Below are 24140 nucleotides of genomic sequence, written 5' to 3'. Positions count from 1 at the left end.
GAAGGGGGGGGAAATTACAGTTATTATAGCCTCCTCACCTTGCCCAAGAAAGTGTGCCCTCCTCTGCAGAGGTCATGACACACACCAGTTCACTGTGACCTGAGTCGAGCGTGGGGTGACGGGATGAGCCGTACTGTGCTGACTTGTTTTGCCCTTGGTGTGCTGGGGAGCTCTCGGGCAGGAGGGGTTCCGACCTCTGTGCCTTGGTGGCATGTGACAGTTTTGCATACAGGCTGTTTGCACCTCACCAACCTTATGTCAGTGGGGACTGAAGACCTCTCAGGTTCCTCCCACTGCAGATATGGCAGCGGTGGGCCTGTCCCACCTAGACCTGTCCCGTGTGAGGGCCTTGTAGGTGGGTTCCAAGGGTGGAAGTGTACTTTGGTTGCAGAATATGCTTTTTCGGGCTGTACCAGTAGATAGTTGTAGTCTGATCTTTACTGTTCTTTTCAGAGCATTTTATGATTTATTCAAGAGGTATAGGAGGACAGTGTTAGGTCCTGCTGTGTAATTAGTTTTTATAAGGGACTGTTTAATTTGAAGAAATATAAAAATAAGGTTTTGCCTCATAATCCATGCCAGCTTGGCTAACCTAGTTTCTGTCCAGTCTGATGATGAAACACTACATAAAATTCCCATGTGTGGTTAAAGTGATCTGGGCTGTTTTTACATTTTATTGGTGAGTAGGAGATAGGTAGAATTTTTTTTCTTTCTCAGAAAGTGCTGATTATTACACTAATGATTGTAATATGTATTCTAAAGAAGATATGAAACCAAGGTAAATAAGGAAGACTTTTAATTAACAATCAACATCATTCATTTTTGCAAAATGAGAGTAAATAAGATGATTCTGTTTCTGTTTCCTCAGATCACTCCAAGAACTGAGGCCCCTGTCAGCAGCATCAGTAATAGTCTCGAGAACGCACTGCACACATCAGCACATTCCACGGAGGAGTCACTGCCCAAGAGGTCTTCAGGGAAACATGGCAAAGGTGAGTCACGCCTGGGCGGCGTGGGGGTGTCAGAGGGTCAGAGGAATGAGGATGCCCTAGAGCATGGGACAGAGATCCTTGGAGTTTTACCAAGTGTTTTCAGATCTTTCATAAATGCTCATTATAGTAAGGTGTGTAGTTTTCTAAATTCTCTAATAGCATGAATACACCTTGGCTGTAAAAACTCAAATATTGGTGCTTATTAAGGGGAAGAAGATGAAGTTTATGACACCCTTCTCCTCAATCCTGGAGGTTACTAAGAAGAGGAAGGTGAAGGTTACTTTCTCCTCCTCCTCAATCTTGGAGGTTACTAAGGGGAAGTTGGTGAAGGCTTGATGCCTTCTCCTCCTCCCTGCAGGAGTGGCGCCATTCCGCAGTGCCATCTGCAGTATGAGTGGCGCCTTCTCTGTCCTTACCAGCTTGCCCACCAGCAGCCAGGCACGCCTTCTTCACACTCGACACATGGCCAGTGAGGCTGAGGGCCCGAGTCTCTGTTCCTATTTAATGTAAATGTAGGTAGCTCCATGTGGCGGTGACTGTGGCATTGGACAGCAGGGCACTGGGCAAACTGATGCCTGAGCGCCCTGTGAGACAAGGCCGGGGCCTCCAGGTCCTGCTGCCTCCACACCATCCTGGATAGCTACAGAGGTGCAATGGTGGTACTACAGGAGCCCTTTTGGGAGGAGAACAAGGTGACTTAGAGAACCCGATTCCAAGGAAAATAAATAGTTGCGGAATTAGGAGGGGTTGGGGGGTGGGTGGGGTGCCCATCCCAGCCGAGTCACTTGTCCTGAGGCTATGTGGCATTGAGAGTGGCTGCGCCCACGTGTGCTGGCCTTGGACTCCCCTCCATACTTGGAGGTATGTGCATCTCCTTATCTGGAACTTGAGCTGTGGGACTGGGAGCCACCCGCTGGCTCTGTGCGTTTGGCCTCCTGTCTCCTCGTGTCCAGGGATGGTGCTTTGTGCCTTACAGACACTTAACCGTGGCTTAGATTTTAGAGTCAAGTCCCCTTCTGACAGATTCCCCAAGAGCTCCAACTCTGACTGAAATCCTAACTCAGGAAATACCTGTGCCCCTGACAGCTGCTGCCTGTGTTGTGCATGTGAGACATGCTGAGGCATGAAGGCAGCTTGTCCTCATGGCGGCCTTGGGAGGGTTGGTGGCCCACTCCACCCCCGCCCTCTGAGGTTGTGGCAGTCTTTACTCTGTGTGCTCCTCTTGAGAGCGACCGTGTCTCCTGGCGAGTGTCTTGGTCACACAGCCATCTTGGAGATGATGGTGCCCTGACCCAGCGTGGGTGGTTGGCACCTGAATGGTGGGCCTTCCTCCACTGCAAACCTGCCCCTCCTCTTCCTCCTTCACGTTGTCCCAGGAGAGTCGCCTCCTGTGTGCCCAGGCAGCCCAGCCTGTGTCCTGTGCCCTGCATACCTCCAGACCTTAAGGGCTGCACTCTCCTTTGCCATAGTGCTTTTTCCTCCAGATGTCATGATCAAGATCCCCCATCTGTTTTGGGGTATAATTTCAAAAGATACAGTTATTATCTGCCTTTCTCTTGCTGTATGCTTTGGTACCCCAAGGGCAGGGTGAGCCAGTGGGTTGGGACAAGGCCTGTGGAGGAAGTGGGTTTGCAGTGAGACCAGGTTGTCCCCTCCCAAACACCATCGTGCCTGAAATATCTCAGTAAGCCAGACTCTCAATAATCCCCAGCATTCTCCAGTCCTTGGTCATAGAGAATCGTTGTTTCTTCTGTCCAGAATTGGCAAGCGAGTGAACTTACTTTCATTAGTCACATCTCTCCTGAGTCCTACTGCTATTGTGTTAGGCATAGGTTATTGCTCTCCAGAACACCTGAAGTCACCCTAGTTTGTATTGTTTTATTACTATAAAGTTTTCTCCTTGTCTTCTTTATTTTCGAGTTGGAGTCTCACTCTGTAGCCCCGGCTGGAATGCAGTGGCAGCATCACGGCTACCACAGCCTCGATCTGCTGGGCTCTGGTGATCCTTCTGCTGCTGCCTCTCAAGTAGCTGGAACCACAGGTGCATGCCCCCATTCCTGGCTAATTTTTTATTTATTGTAAAGGTGAAGTCTTGCCATATTGCCCAGGTTGATCTCAAACCCTGAGCTTAGACAATCCTCTTGCCTCTGCCTCCCAAAGTGTTGGGATGACAGGCAGGAGCCACCGCACCTGGCTCCCTGCCTTTTTTGTACTTCACTTCTGTTTTGGTTTTTTCTCTCCTTCCTTGGAAGTCTTACAATGATGCCATTTAACTTATAAAGTAGTCAGACTTTTGAACTTCTTAGTATATAAAAGCTCAGGGAACAGTGGGTAACATCAGTCCCTGCCACAGCTTCTGTCAGGCATTTCAAGCTCATTACAGATATTCACTTACATAATCTTCTTTAATTAAATTAATTAATGTATTTTTTTATTATAGAGACTGGATCTCTCTGTGCCCAGGCTGGTCTTGAACTCCTGGGCTTAAGGGATCCTCCTACTGTGGCCTCCTAGAGTTGCTGGGATTATACATGTGGCCACTGTGCCTGGTCTCTCTTTTTTTTAAATTTAATTTATGTATTTTTAACTTACATAATGTTCATAGTAACCCTGTAGGGCTTGATGTGCAGAGATTATTGCCCCATTTTACAGATGGGAGAACTGAGTCACAGATAAGTAACATTCCTCGAGTAGGCAGAGATTCAAACCCAGAGCCACTGCTCCTCCCCTGTGAGGATACTAGCAAAGGAGAAGGAGGATGCAGTGTTCGGTCAAGTGCACATTAAAGGGTGGGAGCACGATTTCTTCCTGTGCCATTGTGAATGTGTCGAAGTGCAGGAGTAGAGATGATGGTGCAATGAGCCTGTGTGCCTGCAGCGTCTTGGAGGGCTTGTGTGTGTTTCCCACACCCAGTCTCTGTGTTCTTTGTTGTTGAGACTTAGGGGAGCAGTCCTTGTCACATACATGGTGAGGTGGACATTACTCTTAATAATACTCTAAGTGGGAGAGGCTCTTTGTGACTTTGTTCTTTGGACTTGGAGTAATTATAATTAAAAAAAAATTTTTTTTGGAGACAGTGAAGGAGCTATTAGAGTTTCATTAAACTTAATTAACTTTATTTACCAAGAGTTCTAAGCCTTTTTGGTCTCAGAATGCCTTTGCACTCTTAAAAATTATAGATTCCAAATAATCCATTTTCATATGGGATATATTTGTAGATATTTGCTATATTATAAGTGTAAAATGGGAGGTTTTTTTTAACCTAGATAAATTTTTTTGTTGTGTGTCACTGAGTTTTCTGTTTGTTATGCAGCATAATTGTGACTGGGAGATAACTTAAAGACTGAATCCCAAAAGTCTTGTACTTTTAGTAAAACAAAACTCATCCCAGCAAATTAGAACATGAATACTAAAACAAAAATTACAACAGAATCTAAATTCTAAAATGCTAGTAGTGACCTTTCCTGAGTTGTTCTGGGATTCCAGTGTACAGCTGGAATTGAGAAATCTTAATGATTTTAATTTCTCTATTGGCTCTTTATTCAATATATATGAGGAGCCATCCCAGGAAAACTGGAATTACTTTAGGAGGGCAGGCCCCTTGTAGTCCAGGCTTCCCCACTAGGTGAGTGTTCTGGGAACCCACTGGCACCCGTGGACCAGCTAGCATTGTGCAAGGCTGGAGTTAAGCTTCAGCTGATCTATTTTTTTGAGATTCTTTCAGTGTATATGCTCATTTCGTGATGGTGATTGACGAGCATACCTGCCCACACCATGCTGAGTGTTCAGCAATTTTTGACCAAAAACTGCATAACCCCCTTGCCCTACCCTCGCTGTTCACCCAGTCTTGCCCCGAGTGACTTTTTTTGTTTTCCCAGATGAAAAAAGTCCTCAAAGGGAAACGGTTTGCCAATGTGGAAGAGATGAAACACAAAACAGCAGCAGCACTAAAAGGCATCAAAATGGACACATTCAAAAACTGTTTTGAGCAGTGGAAAAAGTATCTCAATAGGTGTATTGCATCAGATGGAGAGGACTTTGAAGGTGACTGAAGTTTAAGGTGTAAGGATAAATACACAATTTTTTAATAAATAAATTCCAGATGTTTGGGCCCCTTCTTGTTTTATAAGGACTTCCAAACACACGGTGAAATTCAGAGAGTTTGATAGTGATACTCACCACCTCGATTCCACAATTTCATTTCACTCTGCAGATGCTTTTCAACTTGCAATAGGGCTAGATCTTGATAGACCCGCTGCAAGTTGAAAATACTAAACGGAAAATGCATTAATAGACTTAACCTGTGTCACAGCCAGCCTGGCATGTCGCAAATGTACTCAGAACATTTGATTAACTGGTAGTTGGGCAAAACCATCCAACGCACAAAGCCTGTTTTGTAATAAAGTATCAAATATCTCATGTCATTTATTGAATACTGCACTGAAAGTGACTGACAGCATGATTGTATAGGCACCCGAAGTGTGCCTTTGAGCATGTGTTCCTTTCGCGACATCCTAAAGTCAAAGAATCATCATGTTTTGCACCATGTGAAGTTGGGCCCATCCGTATTTATTATTTTAAGCCAGCTGCTTGCAGCCTTCCTCAGGCAGGCATTCTGGTTTGAACCACAGTTCACAGAGACTTAAATGCCTGTTTTCTCAGTTTTCCTAAAGAAAATGTGATTTGAGACATAAGAGTGAAGTCACTCGTCATTCTGTAGGCCAGCAGGACTTCTGTCTATGAACCGCATTTGACAGTGCCTACAGGGATTGCAGTACACGTTTGTCATGTTTCAGGCTCTGTTTCAAGTACATATTGAACCACTTCATGTAAAACAGGAGAATCCTGCCGCTTGATGTTCTGTGCTGAAGCTCATTCCGCCTCGTGAGAGCTATTGTTACATTTCCAGGGAGGCTGGGTGTGGTGGCTCACGCCTGTCAACCCACCACTTTGGGTTGTGGAGGCGAGAGGAATGCCTGGGCCCAGCGGTTCAAGACCAGCCTGGGCAACTTGGCAAGACCTCATCTCTACAACTAAAAAAAAAAAAAAAATTAGCCAGGCCTGGTGGTGCGTTCCTTTAGTTTCATCTACTTGGGAGGCTGAGTCGAAAGGATTGCCTGAGCCCTGTAGGTCAAGGCTGCAGCAGCCATGTGCATGCTACTGCACTCCAGCCTGTGTGACAGAGTGAGACTCCAACTCAAATAAAGAAGTAAACAAATAAATAAGTAAATAAGGCAGGGAGAAAACTTTATATTAATAAAGTTTTTTGAGTCAAAGTTAGACTTCGACTCAAAAACAAAACAGGGACACTTTATAGTAGTAAGGTTTTTTGAATCAGAGTGAGACTCCAACTCAAAAACAAAACAAAACAAATTTCCAGGAATTTTTTTCATGGCCAGTTGATGATGCATGGTGGCATGAAATTAGCCAGGGCAGGAGAATTTACACTTTGTAAATTGACAGATGCTACAAATCAGAGGCCACCCCTCCCCTCCAATTAGACATGAACCAGGGCCCCATGGGTATAGCTCACTCCTACTGTGCTGTGTCATTGTTACATAGTTCCATCTGCACGAGCTGTGCACCTCATGCCCCAAAGTGATGGCCTTTTATTTTTATTTTTTTATTTTTTTGAGTTGGAGTCTCACTCTGTCGCCTAGGCTAGAGTGCAGTGGCACGTTCACGGCTACCACAGCCTCAATCTGCTGGGCTCAGGCGATCCTTATGCCTCAGCCTTCCAAGTAGCTGGAACTACAGACGTGCACTACCACACCTGAACTAATTTTTTAATTTATTGTAGAGACGAGGTCTCGCCGAGTTACCCAGGCTAATCTCAAAACCCTGGGCTCAGGCAATCCTCTTGCCTCAGCCTCTCAAAGTGCTGGGATTACAGGCTTGAACCACCATGCCTGGCCTAAGTGATGGCCTTTTATATGACCCATATGATGTACGACTTCCACCACTCTTCATGTTTTCCTGAAAATTGAAATTTCCTTCTTGTTGCATTTCCCACCAGCCTGAAGACCTTCCTTTCACATTTCTTTTACTGCAGTTCTGTTGACGATGGATTTGCTTAGTTTTCATTTATCTGAAAATATCTGTTTCACCTTTATACTTGCTAATCATGGAATTATTGGCTGAGGTTTTTGTTTTAACTTGAGCTGTGTCATTTCACCATCTTCTAACCCCTTGTTCTCATGAGAAGTCTCCAGTGTTTTTAGTGCTGTGTGCTACGTGTCATTTTTCTGTGGCTGCTTTGCAGATTTTCTGTCTTTGGTCTGGAGCGGTCTGGCTGTGATATGCCGTGGTGTGGTCTTTTTGATTTATTTCACTTCTTGTTTGTTGAGCTAGTGCTTTTTAAAAAAACTGTTCTCTGAGCTCGTTAAACTTGTGAATGTATGTTTTTCACCACATTTGGGGATTTTTCAGCCATTAATAAAGTACTCTCTCTTCCTCATTTTTCCCTCTCCTCTCCATCTGAGACTCCAGTTTTCATATATGATAAGCCTCTGATCTTGTTGCACATGTCACTAAAACTCTGTTCATTTTTTTCAGTCTCTGTTCTCTTTTCTTCAGATTGGACCATTTCCTTTGATGTGTCTTCAAGTTCACTTTTTCGTCATTTCATTCTTTTGTTAAGACTGTCTTGTGGGCTTTTAAAAATATTATATGCTGTTTTTTTCTGTTTTAAAATTTCTTTTTCTTTTTTTTAAATAGAGAAGGGTTCTCACTATATTGCTCAGGTGGGTCTGAAACTCCTGGGCTCAAGCATTTCTCCTGCTTCAACCTCCTAAAGTACTGGGATTATAGGCGTGAGCCACCATACCCAGCAATTTTTTTTTTTTTTTGTAATTTCTGTTTCTCTGCTGAGATTCTATCCATTCATTTATTGTGAACATATATATATTTTTTTACTTAAACATAGTTACAGTAGCTGTTTTCAAATCTTGATCTGCTAATTTCAGCATCTGGGTTATCTGGGGCTGGTGTTCTACTGGCTGCTTTCTCCTCAGTATTCCTCACGTCTTCCTAGTTTTCTCAGTGTCTGATTTTAGATTGTATCATTGTGCCTGGTGGGTTACAGGGATTCCAGACTCTTTCAAGTTCTTCTGGAGAGGATTGTTTTCTTCTTAGGACGAGGATATTGCCTGGACAAGGTCAAGACTCCTGCTCGCATGATGGCAGCAGGTGAGAGCGCTCTCACTCTTGGAGCTGTCTCTGGGCTGCCTGGCACCTGACCTACACACGTGTGGTTCCTCATCAACCACACATGTGGCAGGCGTGCATGTAGGCTGTGGCAGCTGTTTCTGTGGCTGTCTCCTTTGCATCATCTCCCCCCCCCCCCCCCCCCCCCCCCCAGCAGCGGTGCTTGTCTGAGTCCTATCCTCTGGTTCCTCAGTCAACCGGGCACTGGCGGGCCTGCCATCAGGGGAAAAGCACAAGCCTCCTCCCGGGCCTGCTGCCTTCCTGCAGGTCCTGCCTGCTCCCGCAGCTCTCTGGTGACTTCAGAGAGAGGTTCTGTTTTGTCTGTGTGTTTTTACAGAACTTTTTTTCTTCTTTGTGAGAGGGTTAGAGCAGTGTGAGCCACTGTCATGACGGGAGCACAGCCCTGGGCCCCTTGGCGGGACCCTGATGAGGCCCTGCGTGTTGCTGAGCCACAACTCCGGGCTCCCACATGTGGCTGCCACGCATGGCCATGTCCCCCGCCGCCCACTTCCCTCCAGCAGGTGGCTTTGCTGGAGACCTTCACAGGCCAGCACTCCACCCTCTGCTTGCTCAGGGCCGGTTCTTCCCCGTGTTCCCTCTCTCCAGGGCTGATGTCCATCCTCTGTTGTGGGAGGTTGTGCTGGCCGTCGCCTTGGTGGCCCCCCAAGGTCCCGCCATGCACTCGGGCTGCCAAGCCTCCTCTCGCGCGCCTCACTGCCTCCCCGTCGCCACATGGCCTAAGCGGGGCATCACTGTGACTTTCTTTCACCTTTCACCCCTCACCCCAGTCTCACCCCTGTACCTCTCTGTTGCTGCTGCATGGATGGGCACGAGGGACTCCTTGGTTCACCAGCAGGGAGATGTTTCCGGAGCTCAAGGTCTTCTACCCGGCGTCGGTGACCCCTACCTCCAGCTCCATCCTCCCGGGCATCTTTCATTTTTTGCCATGGTGACACATCGTGCCAAGGAGGGTGCCCTGTGGCTCTGTCCCGTCGGTTTCCTGCTCACACTCCTCCCTGCTTTCCTCTGGCCTCTCTGTTTCCTTGGATGTCCCCTCTTCTGTCCCCCAAATGGCAGGGGTCCTGAAGCTGTCTGCCATGCCCGCCTGGATTTTCTCTGGGCGGCCTGTCCAAGATTGTGATGTGGCCGCCGCTGCTCCGCTGGTGCCATTCAGCTTTGGGAGTCCAGTCGAGACCCGTCTTAAGTCCTTGCTCACCTCCTGGGAACTGAACATTTCACCTCAGTTGTGCCTAGAATGGAGCCACCGTCTTCTGCCCACTCCCTGGACACACTTCCAGTCTCCATGACAGATCCCGCGCTCAGGCACTTGGGGCAGAAGCCTGGAGGTCCAGGTGGCCCCTCCTCCCCGTAGCGGGTCTGGCCCCAAAAGGCTGCCTTGGCTTCTTCTCTCATTCTGGCCTCTCTCTTATCCGCTACCTTGTGGGTTCTTCTGTCCCTGGCCTTGTCACTGAATTCCCCTCCTTACAGCAGGTCAGCCTTGACCCGGCCAGCTCTGGCCAGGTGGTACTTCCCCATGCCTCACCGTGTCATGCAGGGGGAGCTGCTGTGGCTTGTGTTCTGGTGAGGACGTGAGACTTGGAGGGTCACACGACCGTGCCCAGGGTCAGGAGCTAGGAAAGGTTATGTGTGAACAGAGGCCTTCTGAGCACAGCAGACTGCAGGCTGCCTGTGCCTCTGTGTGCTCATGTGGCGTCGGGGCTGGCCTGGAGCATCTGCCTCCCGGTGCTCTCTCCTCCTGCCCATCTCAACTCCTGCCACACTGCCACATGCTCCTGGTTCCAGTGGCTACTGCCCTGTCCTGCTGCTGTGTCCTGATTGCGTGTCCTTCTGCCCAGAATGGGCCCTTCCCTTTGCAGTCTAGTGCATCGTTACTTCTTTGAATCTTTTAATTTTTACATCACTGTGGCCATCCTGTGCCTCAGATACACTAATGCAGAATAAAATACTTACCTTAACACATAAACAGGTGGCATTCCTAAGGCCCCTAATTCAAGTGCCATAGCACTAGTCATTCAAAAGGGAATGTGGGTTTATGTCTTGTTTTTGATGTTTGAGAAATTTTTTTTTTAATCAGCTTTACATTTTCCAGGTTATGCACTGCTTTTGCTTCTATTTTTTTCCGGAGAAGTAACAAATAAAATTAATGCAACATAGCTAGGTAATAAGAAATCAAAGAAAAAGAAATTTTGTTGTGTTCTTAAGTATCCACGGAGTGTCCTAAGAAGATGTAGGAATTAAGCAGCAGTCTCATCAGTGGAAGAGTGAACGTTCTCACTTCACAATCGCTACATGAGGCTGGGTTCTCGAAAGTCCCCACTGACAGCCAAGTGAAGGTGAGGAAACAAGCTGGCATTTAGGAAAATTATTATTCAACTCTTAACAGTACAGTTTTCCCACTTTTAAGTGAAAACTGGTGTTTGGTAATAGCATTTTGCAGCAGGAAGTATTGCACTGTGGTTCTGGCACGGTGTCTTCATCTAAGCATGAAGGCATTGAGTTGTATTACCTGGGACTCGGAGAGGGGCTCTGCTGAAAGAGGATCTGGTTCCTTTTGTAAGCTCTCCCCTCTGTCATAAATAGTGTCCCTTTTTTGTGTGATTTTTTTTTTCAAGTGTAGTTTTGGTAATTATTGAAGGAGTTTCTTGTTGTTGGGTATATATTATTAAACTACATGATAAAGGTGCATTGAAGCAAGTAAAAGAAAGAAATACTTGGCAGAAAATGACTAGCCACTCAGCTTTTTCCAGAAGGCTTTAGGCAGAAAGGGGATTGTTCAAAAGAATGGCATGATCTTGGAACACAGTGAGCCTGTGTTCTCAGGTGTCCTCTTTCCTAAGGGCTGATGTGATGGTCAGCTTCTTCAGTCACCAGAGGCAGCCTCATGGGGAGCCCTGGGAGGACACGGAAGAAGGCATGTGGCTGGCCTGGTCCAGCTGGCTCTATCAGGCCCCAGGTGAGCCCCGCTCCTGGGTGGACAAGGCTCTTGGCTGGGCGGTGTCCTGATCAGTTGCCATGTCCTGGTCAGGCCTTTGGGAGTGCCTGCGGGGCTGGGACTGAGTGCCTTGGCTCTCTCCCCCTGGCTCCTGGTTCCTTCTTACAGTTTTTCTAGCAGCCCCTCTCTTCCCAGTCTCCTGAAGGCAGGCTGCCGCTTCTAGCCCCCTGTGCCTCTCGGTGAGCTGCTGGACGGGGGGAGCGTGTGGCCAGTCGGACTTTCTGCAGGCTGGTTCCAGATTACTTTTATCTGCACTTACCCGTGCCTGGAAGACAACACACACACATATGCTCTGTGTTTCTCAAATATACTGTGTTGCCTGGTCTCTTTGTGCATAGTACTTTAGCTTTCTGCTAATGTTATCTTGCAACTGCTGCTCAAAACAATCTTCTTAGAAATGTTTCCGGGACCGTGGTGCTGCCTGGGCCCTGGGGCACACCGATTAGGAACAGCAGCCGCACACTTGCCTCTGTGTGGCATGTGTGTGACGAACTTTAGTCAGAAGCTGACGCAGATGAAGACTGACTGAGGTGCGAGCTGGGACGGTGACCTGTTGACTTCTGGTCTGGTCTGCTCAGCCTGGGACTGAGGTTGACTGATTGGGTGTTTTATGACTCTGTCAGCCTAAGGGGAAGAAGGGCTTGATCTCTTCCTGTCGGATGTCTCTTGAGCAACTGAGATCTGCCCTTGCTCCTCTGGGCCCATGTGGGGGCTTGCAACCATACCCCTCTCTCCTTCCTTGGGCATGGTCCTAAAGGCCAGGAGTGCAGTAAGCAAGGGTGCTTCTCACCCCGCCCCCTAGTTCCTTCCCTTCCCTCTCTCCATTGCCTCCTACTTATCTTCAGAGTTTTGGGGATATGAAAACTAAACTGTGGCCAGTGATTTGTATGAGGTTTTGTTCCAAAGAAAGAATTTAAGGTAGCTTGTAAAGACACTTGACCACAACAGGGTTAGGAGTTGCCTGGGATGTGTGACAGCCAGCAAAGCTCAGCAGCAAGCATGATGACATTTGTTCTCACAGACACGTGATGTGGTTGGGGTTTGGCTGGTGCCAGGTGGGCTCTGCTGGGCGGCTCTGATTTATGTATCCCTATCCTCCTTGAACCAGTGGCACGGGGCATGTCAGAACCAGTAGACCTCAAAAGACTGGGCTCTAGCCAGCGCACGGTTGCCACTCTCCCATTCTGAGGTCCACATCAAGTCACATGGCCAAACCCGAGTTCAGGGATAGGAGTGTCTCTTCCATGCTAAACCAGCCACAGCACAGGCATCAGGGTAAGGAAAGGTGAAGAACTGCGGCAGAGAATCCAGACCTCCACGGTAAAACACAGTCCAGGGGATGGGGTCGCTTTCCTAAATACACATCCCATGTAGTGAAGCTCCAGGAGACTGAGAAGATACTGCATTTGTCAAACAAAAGCCAGGTGATATGGAAAAGGAACAGATGTAGAACCAGGAAGAGCTCTTGGAGTTTACAGGTGACCTCCAGAGCAATAGAACGTTCAGTTGAGTGAGACTCACCGAATCTCTCAGAATATGGAAGTACAAGATACAGAAGGCAAGAGGCTTGCAAGGTCAGCTGAGCAGCATCTAAAAAAAGTTGTTTAAGAGAGAATGAAGGAAAGGAGCTTACCAGGTACACACTTAAAGAAAATTTCCTCATGAGCTTGACATGGAGGAGCAGAGTGAGTACTGAGGAAAGGCGAGTTCAGAATGCCCGTGTCTCCATGCATCGTTGTCTCTTGATACGGGATCAAGAAATGGTCTCACGAGTTTCCCTGGAAGAAAAACAACAAAACATTTCACCTGCAGAGGAAGCAAAATCAGGCCAACTTGAGACTTTCCATCGGCAACGGTGGATGCCAGAGGGCTGTGGACGCCTTCCAGGTTTTGAATGAAAGTTATTTTGATACCTAATTAAATTATCAAGTATGTTAGAAGGTGAAGCAGTCATGTTCAGATGTGCCACAGAGTTGGTAAGTTTCTTTCATTCATCCTTTCTACTGACATTAAGGGATTAAGACCATTCCACAAAACAGAATTGAATACAGATGAAAAGGATGATGGCGTGTAAGACTTGGGAAGCCTGATTTGGGGTTAAGAGAATGGAAATGGCAGGAAGACAGCTGTGCGGCAGTCCTGGAAAGTCATGGTTGCAAGTTGAATATTCCTTATCCAAAATGCTTGGGGCCAGAAGTGTTCCAAATTTCAGATTTTTGAGATTTTGGAATATTGCCTTCTACTCACTGGTTCAGCATCCCTAATCCAAAAATCTGAGATCTGAAATCCTCCAAGAGCATTTCCTTTGAGCATCATGCTGGCACTCAAAATGTTTAAGATTCTGGAACATTTTGGATTTCAGGTTTCCAGATTAGGGATGCTCAACCTGCGTGTGGAAATATATGTTAATGACTATTACAAAGATCATCTTCATACAGAAAAGTGGAATGCATCCCAAGCAATAGATACAAGGAAGAAGGTGAAAAACATCGCAGGTGTATTAGCAATGCCGTTACTTCCAGAAGAACACCCCTCCATGCACACACACAAGTAAGACAAGGAAGTCATGATTTGTGTCATTAGTCCTCAGGGAAATGCATGTTAAATCCATGGTGGAACATCATTTATATCCACTAAGTGATTAATATTAAAAAGACAGAATAGCAAATGTTAGGATCAAAATCAGCTGGAATTTTCATCCATGTCTGACTGTATAAAATGGTGCAGTTATTTTTAAAAACCCAAGTGTCGGTGACCAGCACTGACCAAGGGTGGGTTAGGACCCGCACCAGAGAATCTGGACAGCGAGAAGAGACTACTCGGAGGCAGTTCTTCTGGGAACAGTCTGATCAGGACTGAAGCCAAATTTTATTCGGACTCCTTCCAACTTATATACCATTTTCTATACCCTCCAGCAGTGTGATAATCACTTACTGGGGGCGTACAAGTTCCGTGCTTTACAAACTGTGCATCACAAGACCACCACGAGATCTGCAATTTCCAAGCAAACAATTCGAATTCCATGATGCCTAACATGCTTACATTAAGGTCACAGGTGCACAATTTCAATACAAATCGTTCAAAGTGTTTTCCATAATGTTCAATGAATCATTCATATTATACTCTTTGTTCTATACCCTGATTAATACAAAAAAACTTTTCTAAGTTAACTCTAGGTTCAATCCAAGTTCACTGACTCCCAATATTTTTAACGATTAATATTATCAACTTAACACTATACTATAATCTATAAGTTTAGTTAAATGACTTAACAGTCAGTTATACTATTAACCTATTATGATTTAACGTAATGCCTTATAAACTCAGTTAAAACTTAAACTACCAAACTTTACTATAATTCATATGTTTCATATGTCTAAACTTTAATTTTTATATGATCTAGTGATTGGACTTTAATACTATGCTATATCCTATTAAGCTAATACCTCATCATTAATTCTTTTATAAATCGTATAGTAATTATTATATTTGAATAATGTAGCAAAAGGAAACAAAACAGCAAGCATAGATTTACGCAGCTATGAGTGTATATGTATATATTTTATCCTAACAAGTCTACTCTAAAAATCAAATAGTAGCTGTCACACTCTTGAACAAGGAAATGCAGGGTTGCCAAGATGGCGGCCATGGGCTGAAGCAGACAGAGTTTCAGTAATTAACGACACAAAAGAAAACGTTCTGCCTGGCTAGGGGCAGGGCGACAAAACTATCATGGTAATTTAGTTTCTAATCTTAGCCCTAGGGGAAACAGTTTTCCAAAGCTACTACCCTGTCTACCAGGAAATAGAAGTTAAAAAATATCTAGAAAGAAGTAAAACTTAGAAAGACAGAGAGAAATAATTCTGCTATGCACTTTCCATCAGGTGTATTGAGATTTACTTATAAGTTTTACTGCCATGTATGCACACTGGTCACTAATCACACGCCAATATTATAGGTATAACTGATATCCTATGTCAGAAACGATCTTCCAGATGGGCCTTTACAGGCCTCAGCCATGTATGCTAGAGATGTTGGCTCCCAACACCCAAGTTTTGGCCAGGCACAGTGGCTCATGTCTATTTAATCCCAGCACTTTGGGAGATCAAGGTTGGAGTACTGCTTGAGGCCAGGAGTTTAAGACCAACCTGGGCAACGTAGTGAGAACCTATCTCTAAAAAAAAAAAAAAAAAAAAAGTTGGCAGTTTCTTATAAAGTTATAAATGTGTTCTTTGTTTCTGCATTCCCAGTCCTAGGAAATTTTTTCCAAAGAAGAGAGAGCATACGTATACAACAATACTTGTAGATGAAGGCTTATAACAACTTTATTTGCAATAGCCCAGAATTGGAAACAGCCCAGATGTCCATGAACAGGAGAATGGATAAACAAGCTGTGGTGTATTATACAATGGAATAAACTCAGTAATTTTTGAAACTTCTAATACATGTGACAATATAGGTGAATCTCAAAATATAATGTTGAATGAAAGAACCTGGACCCAAAAGAAGACATATTGTATAGTACTGTGTATGTGAATTTCAAGACTTTTTAGAGTGGTTGAAATGCCCCATCTTGATTTGAGGATTAGTGGTTCTGTGGGCATATACATTTACCCGGATTTGTTGAATTGTACACTTAAGAGCTCTGCATTCTGTGCTGTGTGAAGTTTACCTTAAACTGAGAAGTAATCCACAAGGGCGAAGGGTGGACATTCCATCTCACACAGGCCTTCACTCTGGAGGGTCTCCTGGCTTTGTGTTGCCACTTGTTCTCTTGGCCCAGAATATGTATGGGCCAAAGGATGGGGTCTGATTTTCTCCCTGTCTTTAAAAATGTGTGTGTGTCTTCCAAGGCTCTGCCCCATAGAACTTTATGGTGATGTCTTCCCTTGTCTGTCGGCAGAGTTGTTTCTTCCTCTTGGGTCTTAGAGGTGACATTTTATGTGTGTATATATACATGATATGTGTGTGTGTGTATAGAATATATGTGTGTATAGGTGCATCTATGTGATACATATGTATGCGTATATGATGTGTGTGTGTGTATATATGTGTGTGCATGTGTACGTATATATGACGTGTGTATATATGCTGTGTGTTGTGTGCATATGTGTGCTGTGTGCATATGTATGCTATATGTGTGTGTTTGATATGTGTGTGCATATGTGTATATGATTGTGCATATGCCTATATATATGTGTGCACACACATGTGTGTATATATATGTGTGTGCACATGTGTGTATATGATATGTGTGCACACATTGTGTGCATGCATGCATTTATATGTGCATGAGCATGTATACATATGTGTGCACGCGCATGTGTGTGCACATGTATTATAATGTGTGCCTGTATATATGATATATGTATATGTATGTACACGATGTGTGTATGATGTGTGTGGATATATATGATGTGTGTGGATATATATATGTGTGTATATATAGTATTTTTGTTATTAAATTATCTTTTCCATATAGCGTGTGAGTTTGCCGATCTCTGTTATAAACCAGGGTAAGCAAAATCACTTTTTCAGCATCTCATTTTCTTAAAAGATGGTTTGTTTCCACATTTCCACTGATTTAGGAGTTGGCAAACTTTTTCTGCACAGGGCCAGATAATAAATGTTTTTGTGAGTCATACATAGTCTCTGTCACAGATTCTTTTTTTTTTTTTTTTTTTAATAACCCTTTTAAGAATGTAACAACCAGCTGGGTGCAGTGGTTCACACCTATAATCCCAGCACTTTGGGAGGCCAAGGTGAGAGGATTGCCTGCACCCATGGGTTCAAGACCAGCCTGGACAACTTGGCAAGACCTCATCTCTACAGTGAATCAAAAAATTAGCCGGGTGCGGTGGTACATGCCTGCAGTTCTAGCTATTGGAAGGCTGAGGCAGAAGAATCACCTGAGTCCGGCAGGTCGAGGCTGCGGTGGCCCTGAGTGTGCTGCAGGTGACAGTGAGACTCCAACTAAAAAAAAAAAAATACCACTTGGAAGGCCGAGGTGGAAGGATCACCTGAACCCAGCCCTGAGCATGCCTAGGTGACAGTGAGACTCCAACTAAAAAAAAATACCACTTGGAAGGCTGAGGTGGAAGGGTTACCTGAGCCCAGCAGGTCAAGGCTGTGGTGACTGTGAGTGTGCCACTGCACTCTAGCCTGGGCGATAGAGTGAGACTCCAACTTAAAAAAAATAAAAATAAAATAGATTGATTAGGAAGATGATGGGACCTAAAAAAATAAAATAGATTTATTTCCGGTAGTGTCAGGAATTAGATATAACTTCCCTTTTAAATCAGAGAAAAAATTTCCCTGTAACAATCATTGTTGAATTTGCTTTATTTTGAGCTTTGGTATCAAAACAGGCGGCAGCGCAGCCCGTGTCCTAGAAAGTGTTTGGATGTGTGCTTACCTTGCTTTGGTCTTCAGCTCCTGGCCAGCTGGTCCACTTGTGCTTCCCAGGTTGGCACAATGACATAGTCGCTGCTGAGCCCACACTTTTTGGCTTGAAGGATTATTGGGCAATACATATCCGAGGAAACTTCAAGGAAACATCTGATTATGTGGCAGCCTGCTAAGACCTATGCCAAGTAACTCCCCAAGATTTAAAGGAATTATTAAGGTCTTTCAGAATAAAAACAAAAGCAAAATATAGGAAGATAATATAGCAATCATAGTTGGCAGAAAATAAATTCATCCTCTCAATATAAACCAAACAATAAGAAACCCTGACGATGCCTTTGTAATGGTCCACACTGATAGAATATACGTCTGTAAAAGACAGAGTATTTTGAAAAGAAGTCACAAATTGACAGACAAGTTGCAAGTATGGTCAAAATAACTTTCCTGGAACATTTGGGAGTGGATTGTGGACCTGAAGCCCCACAATCCTAGATCTTGATCCTGCATTTTCTACAAACAGTGGTTTTCTCTGACATCACCACAGTGCAGCTGTCAGATCTGGAGGTTACCACTGAGATGTCACCACCAGCCTCTAATCCTGTGGCTGCTTCCCATGTCAGCCCTTGTCCCAGTGACACTCTTTATGCCCAAAGGACAAATTTCTGGATCCCAGGTACATCTGTTCATCATATCTCCTCCGTCTCCTTCAGCAACAGCTTCTCAGGCTTTCCTTGTCTTTGCTGGCCGGGAGCTTTGGAAGATGATGAGCCGCTGACTTTGTAGACTAGCCTTCAGTTGAGGTTGGCTTGCTGCGTCCTCATGATTAGATTCTGGCTGTACGTCTTCGTCAGGAACATGCTCCACTGTTCTCATTGCATCCTGTCACTTGGAGCATGCTCTCAGTTTTTTCTGTTACTGATGGTGATCACTGTTCATTTTTGTGCTGTCTGCCAGGGTTTTCCTGTGTAAGAATTACTTTCTACTGAGATGCATAGCCTGTTTCTTAGTCATTTGTTTATGTCTGTATGGAATCTTAGTTTCCAGTTTTATTCAGTGAGTTCCAGTCCATGACTATCGTTCTGTGTTCAAGTTGTCCCAGATTTGGCTAGTGGGAGCCCCTGCAAGTGGCTCTTCCTGTGTCTTCTTACTGAGTCTCATCATTCTTGGGGCACTTCCTTGAATTCTGGCATAACTAGATGTCCAAGGCTCTTCTTTCCCTCCACCAACTGTGAAATTGACAGTTTCTCCAAGGAGCCCTGGTTCATTTAGTGGGAAATGGGTTTTAGAAGCCAAAGTCTGATGCTGGGTGTGCTTCCTACCTGGGGAATGCGGCTGCTCCCAGGCCTTGTCAGTGACACACACATGCTTACATTTCTATGTATTTCAGAATATTTGCTGAAAGTTATGAGTACACAGCAACACACCTGACTTCAGTCTAGCAGCACAGGGCTCGTTTGAGTGTTCTCCTTTCCTGGACTTGAGGCTCCCTTCTGGAGCAGAGAAACCTGGTCTCTATCACCTTTCACACACCATGTGTCTTACCAATCCCCTGTGTGTGACTGTCTCCTGCCCTGCCCCAACCGCTCTCTCTCTCATGAATGTCCTCCTCATCCTACCTGGGCCCCCATTGCGGTCGCCTGCCTTACCCTGCTGTTCCCGGTGGCTTTAGAAGTGAGCCAAAGGAGAGGAGGAAGGGCTTTGAGCATTTTTACATTTCAACTCCATTAACTTACATGGCAGCAAATAACAGGCCCACTCAACATTTCCTGAATTGATAGAAAGCTGCCCACATTTAAAAAAAAAAAAGTTGGGCAACCCCTTCAGGTCCCCTTCCACTGTGGAAGTTTTTCTGTCCTCTCAATAAATCCTGCTTTCTCACTTAAAAAAAAAAAGTTTCTTGGAAGTGGCTATGTGCTCCTTCTGAACTTTCCACAGAGCCACTTGACCTGTTCCAACGGGAGGTGGAGCCTAACCATTGTCCAGACCTTCCCTCCTTGTCAGCTCCAGTTGTCTTAGGAATCATAGTTGCATGCATTAGAAGCCTCTTCAAAGACTATTACGATGTTTGCTTTCAAGCTCCAGACCTGCTTTGAGCAACTCAAAAGCAGAATAGGCTGTTGTATTTACTCAGGTGTTTAGCATTTCTTGTGCTTTCCTCTCCTTCCTGATAGTTCGCATTTCCTTCCAATTCATTTTCGTTCATTTGAAAACTTTCTTTAGCAGTTCATTCAGAGCAAGTCTTCTGGCAGAGAGTCCTCTCAGTTTTCCTCTTCAGAGAATGTCTTTATTTCATGGTCACTGGATGTAGAATTGTGGTTTAGTTCTTTTTTTTCAGTGCTTTGAAATATAATTCTGCTTTCTTCTGTCCTTCATAGAAGTTTATGATAAGAAATTTTTGGTCATTTGAATGATTTTTCCAATAAGGTAATGTATTGTTTTTATTTGGTTGCTTTCGAGATATTTTTGTCCATCGTTTTTAGCATTTTAATTATGTGTGTGGGTGTTGATTTCTTTGGGTTTATCCTGTTTGGGGTTCATTGAGTTTCTTGAATGTGTAGGTTTATGTCTTTTACCAAATTTGGGGAATTTTTAGCTGTTTTATTTCTCCTGTGCTGCCCTCTGCCAAAATTTTAACTAAATTTTTTTTTTTTTGTAATTTCAAGATTTCCATTGGGTTTTTTGCTTTATATTTTTCTCAAACTTTCTGTGTTTCTGTTTATTTCAAGAGGTTTTTCCTAGTTGTTGGGGCATTTTTATAGTAGCTGCTTCAGTGTCTTTGGTGGTTCCAACGTCTGTGCCATCTCAGTGTTGGGATCTGCAGGTGTTCTTGACTATTGTGATATGAGACTCTGACTCTTCCTTAATCCCATGGAGAATGCTGGTGCAGCCTTGGTGTGCTGTCCAGCTGTCTTCCCTGGCATCGCCTGGTGGCCAACACAAGACACAGGTGCCCTGGAAGCTCTGCAATTTAGCTCCATCCACACGCATCCCCAGGCCTGAGCCCAGGAGTGCATGGACCGCTTCTTGGGCTCCCCATCTGCTCCCTCTCCAGGACTTCCGGTTCCTTGGGGCTCTGATTTCCAGCCAGAAAACGAGGGCATGAGGTAGCCCCCTCCCTGCTGTGCACAGCTGTGACTGCACCCCTGTTGGCGGGAAGACAGGATTAAGTGGTGAGGCCTCACCCCACCTCTTGGACTCCCAGCTCCCAGGTCAGGAAGGACATCTCCCTCCCGCTGTGTTGTGGCTTCTGGGGCTCCCATGGTCACCTCATTTTACCTGGAACCAGGATTCCCCAACACAGAGTTTTTATAGATCATCTTGAGTTCAGTCTTCGTGAAACACAGGTTTGCCCAAAATAAGTATGAGGGAAATGCTCTGGCAGTTTTACTTTAACATAGGTACAACTTTCAAGGCAACAGACTTTCAGCCGTGTAATTGTGTACATGAAGACCACTGGAAATGCTGTAGGGAGCTTCATCTAATTAATAAGATAAGCACCTTTAATTACAAAAGGAGCTTTATATTCACTGGTAAGAAAACTTTTTTCTTCCAGATAAAATTCTCCAAGAGTGCCTTTTTAATGGATGAGATTATAAGGCTATTCATTAATAAATTATTTGTAATCTTGGAATCATCAGTTATATCTTTAAAGAAATAATTCTTTTCTTGCTCTAAGATCCCAAACTTTATTTACTGAAATGGAAGTTACTGTCAGATTTTTGTTCTGTTTTGTGTTCTTTCTCTGGAGGCACAGCTGATGTAATACAGGAACATTTGTTTGGAGAAGAGAAGTACTGTGTTGCTTTTCCAAAGCCATAGCCAATAGAACTGTTTACAGTTAAAAAATAAATATGAATGGGAGATGAGGAAAATCAAAGGCCAGAAAATAGCCTGAATGAAAGATGTGTGTACATCAGTCTTTTATCTGAACTCCAAGACAAAGCCAGGGAAGCTTTTGAGAGGTGAGGATGGCTTGGGATGTGAAGCATGTCTTCTGCGACTTGAAATGATGATCCTGTGAGGACTCTGTGAGGGCTCAGCTCACGAATGCTTATGTGGAAGTGTGTGAGGTAGCATGGGTGACCTTAGTGGTATTTTTATGCTTGCATTTGAAGATTAGGGGCATTTGGTTGTGTGGAAGCAGCTTGTGCCTGATCTGGGATGTGGCCAGTGTCCTCTGGACGCATCCCTGTGCAGTGCCTTCCTGAAACCTATTGCAAATTCTGTCTTATAAAAGGCTTAATCTCTTTGTCTAAAACTTTAGAATCTTTGGCTGAAAGCTTTGTGTTGTTTTAATTACCCTAAGGTAAAAATTGCAAACACAGACACATACTGATGCATAGATTTCAGTTAGTGAGTTTAAAATGCTTGATAAAACAGGTGCGGAGGTGCATGCTTGTGGTCCCAGCTACGCAGGAGGCTGAGGTGGGAGGACCTCTTGAACCTGGAAGTATAGTGAGAACCCATCTCTATAAATAAATAGATAAGTAAATAAATAAATAATGCTTTAACAAGAAATAGAATTGTGTAAGAAAATGTTAAGTTACTTTTAGTTAAAGGATGCATAGAGCTTTGTGTAGACAACAAGGTTATCAACAGCTGCTGTGCAGACTGTCTATTGCTTGATTCACCAGCCTGGTCATGGCAGAACTCGGTATGGACAGTGTGGAATTGACATGGTTAGATAGATTGATCTTTGGGCATTTTAATCATTCCCCAAGATCTTGTTGGTTTGAATTGTATGTTGATTTTTATGTATGTTTTTGTTTAGATATATCATAGTAGTACATATTGTGGGACTCCATGTGCTGTTGCGATATATTTATACAATGTATAATGATCAGATCAGAGAAAGTGGGCTATCCATCAACTCAAACTTGGATCTCTTTTATTTGGATTTTTTAATGTACAGGAATGCTGTAGGTAGAGACGATTTGCTTCCATTTTGTTCTATGTGGGAGATCCCACATGGTCACTGAGGCGTAATTCCAAGTGGGAGCCTGCTTTGCACAGCGAGAAACAGGAATGGTGTGGTGACCGTCCCTCCTTCCAGGTCCCACCAGAGGGGAAACCTGTTAAATAATATCTGTAGTGTGGCATGTTTAGACAGCATTTCAGTGGTAGGTTGAGCTCTTGGGTTTGTGATCCCCTTACAGACTCAGAAATGCATCTTAACTAGTTAAATAGTACAGTCTGCTGACTAGTAATAAAAGTAAGGCAAGACACCTGATTCCTAGGCCAGAGGCTCCTCAAAAGTAAACCAGCGGCGTCCCCAGGACTCCAGTGTCAGGCTCGGTGTTGTGTCTTGGCAGGGGAAGGAGACGGGTCGGTACTGACTGCGTCTTCATCCACGTGTGATCCCCAGACAGTGCCTGTCACCTCGGGGGCTAGTACAGCTTCATACTTCTGAGCCATGTCCTGTTCTGTCTGACCACAAACTATTAACCCATTTAAGTTACCATCACAACTGAAACAAGTGAGGAAGCATACACAAAACTGATGTTAATTTAAGATTACTTAGGGAGTTGCCAAATGGATATTCAAACATAGGTCTTCTGAGATGTCATTTCATCTTCTTTCCATGTGTCTCAGCTCCATTCAGTGTGAGATGCCACTGATGGTAAGACTTTTTATGTACTCTAGCTTAATTGGCAATGTTTTTTATTTTTTAGAGTGTATAAAAAGTCTTACATACTGCTTATAATTTTACTGAAAGAACCTTTAAGATTTAGATAGAGTTTTAAAATTGTATCATTGTTTTGTACATGCATGGAAAGACAAATATCAGCCGGGCACAATGGCTCAGAGCCTATAATCCCAGCACTTCAGGAGGCGAAGGCAAGAGGATTGCCTAAGCCCATGGGTTCGAGACTAGCCTGGGCAACCTGGCAAGACCTCATCTCTACAATAAATTTTTAAAAAGTTAGCTGGGCATGGTGGCACATGCATGTGCTTCCAGCTACTTGGAGGGCTGAGGCAGGATTGCCTGAGCCCAGCTGGTCATGGCTGCGGTGGCCGTGAATGTGCCACTGTGCTCCAGAGGTGGCAGGCTATCACAACCATGTTGCTACTGCCACCTGGCCAGCAGCAAGTGTAAGATGCCCTTGGCATCATGCTTTCAGAAGTGCCAGAATGTAAAAGGGAAGAGCAGTTCACATCTCTTGGTGGTGGAGCCCGGGATGTGGGGCCGATGGAGGAGGCCAAGGCCTGACATGGCCTCTCTTATCTCAGCCCTTCCCTCCCGCTTATTTCAGCTGCATTAATGTATCAGTTTTTAAAACTGAGTGTTGATTCTGTTATTAAGATATGGTTTAATGCAGTTACGTGTCTCACCGAAGGTGGTGTGATCTCTCTTGAGAGTTGTGGAAGACTCCTGTTGTGCGTCTAGAATGAGAAAAGAGGGAAAGTTGGAATAAACAAATTTCAAAGAGAAAAGTGTGCCATCCTTTTCTTTCTCACTTTTATTTTTTTATTTTTTATTTTATTTTTTGAGTTGGAGTCTCACTCTGTCACCCAGACTGGAG

The 24140-nt window shown here is 44.6% G+C and overlaps 1 protein-coding gene across 2 annotated transcripts in view; it reads left to right on the top strand.

The window, feature by feature from the left end:
* Positions 1-24140, top strand: part of ZCCHC14 (zinc finger CCHC-type containing 14) — a 74470-nt gene that overhangs the window by 23562 nt on the left and 26768 nt on the right. The window contains exon 5 of one of the 2 annotated variants that reach the window (XM_008059717.2): positions 869-992. In XM_008059717.2, coding sequence (XP_008057908.2) covers positions 869-992 — 124 coding nt within the window. Of the gene's footprint in view, positions 1-868; positions 993-24140 lie in introns of those variants that run through there. The other variant, XM_021713205.1, reaches the window with a different exon arrangement.

This window comes from Carlito syrichta, unplaced genomic scaffold, assembly GCF_000164805.1.
Source record: "Carlito syrichta isolate Samal-C Ts95f unplaced genomic scaffold, Tarsius_syrichta-2.0.1 Scaffold304337, whole genome shotgun sequence".
NCBI lineage: Eukaryota > Metazoa > Chordata > Mammalia > Primates > Tarsiidae > Carlito > Carlito syrichta.
The sequence above is the reverse complement of the archived record's forward strand: the minus strand, read 5'-3'. Positions and strand labels throughout refer to the sequence as shown.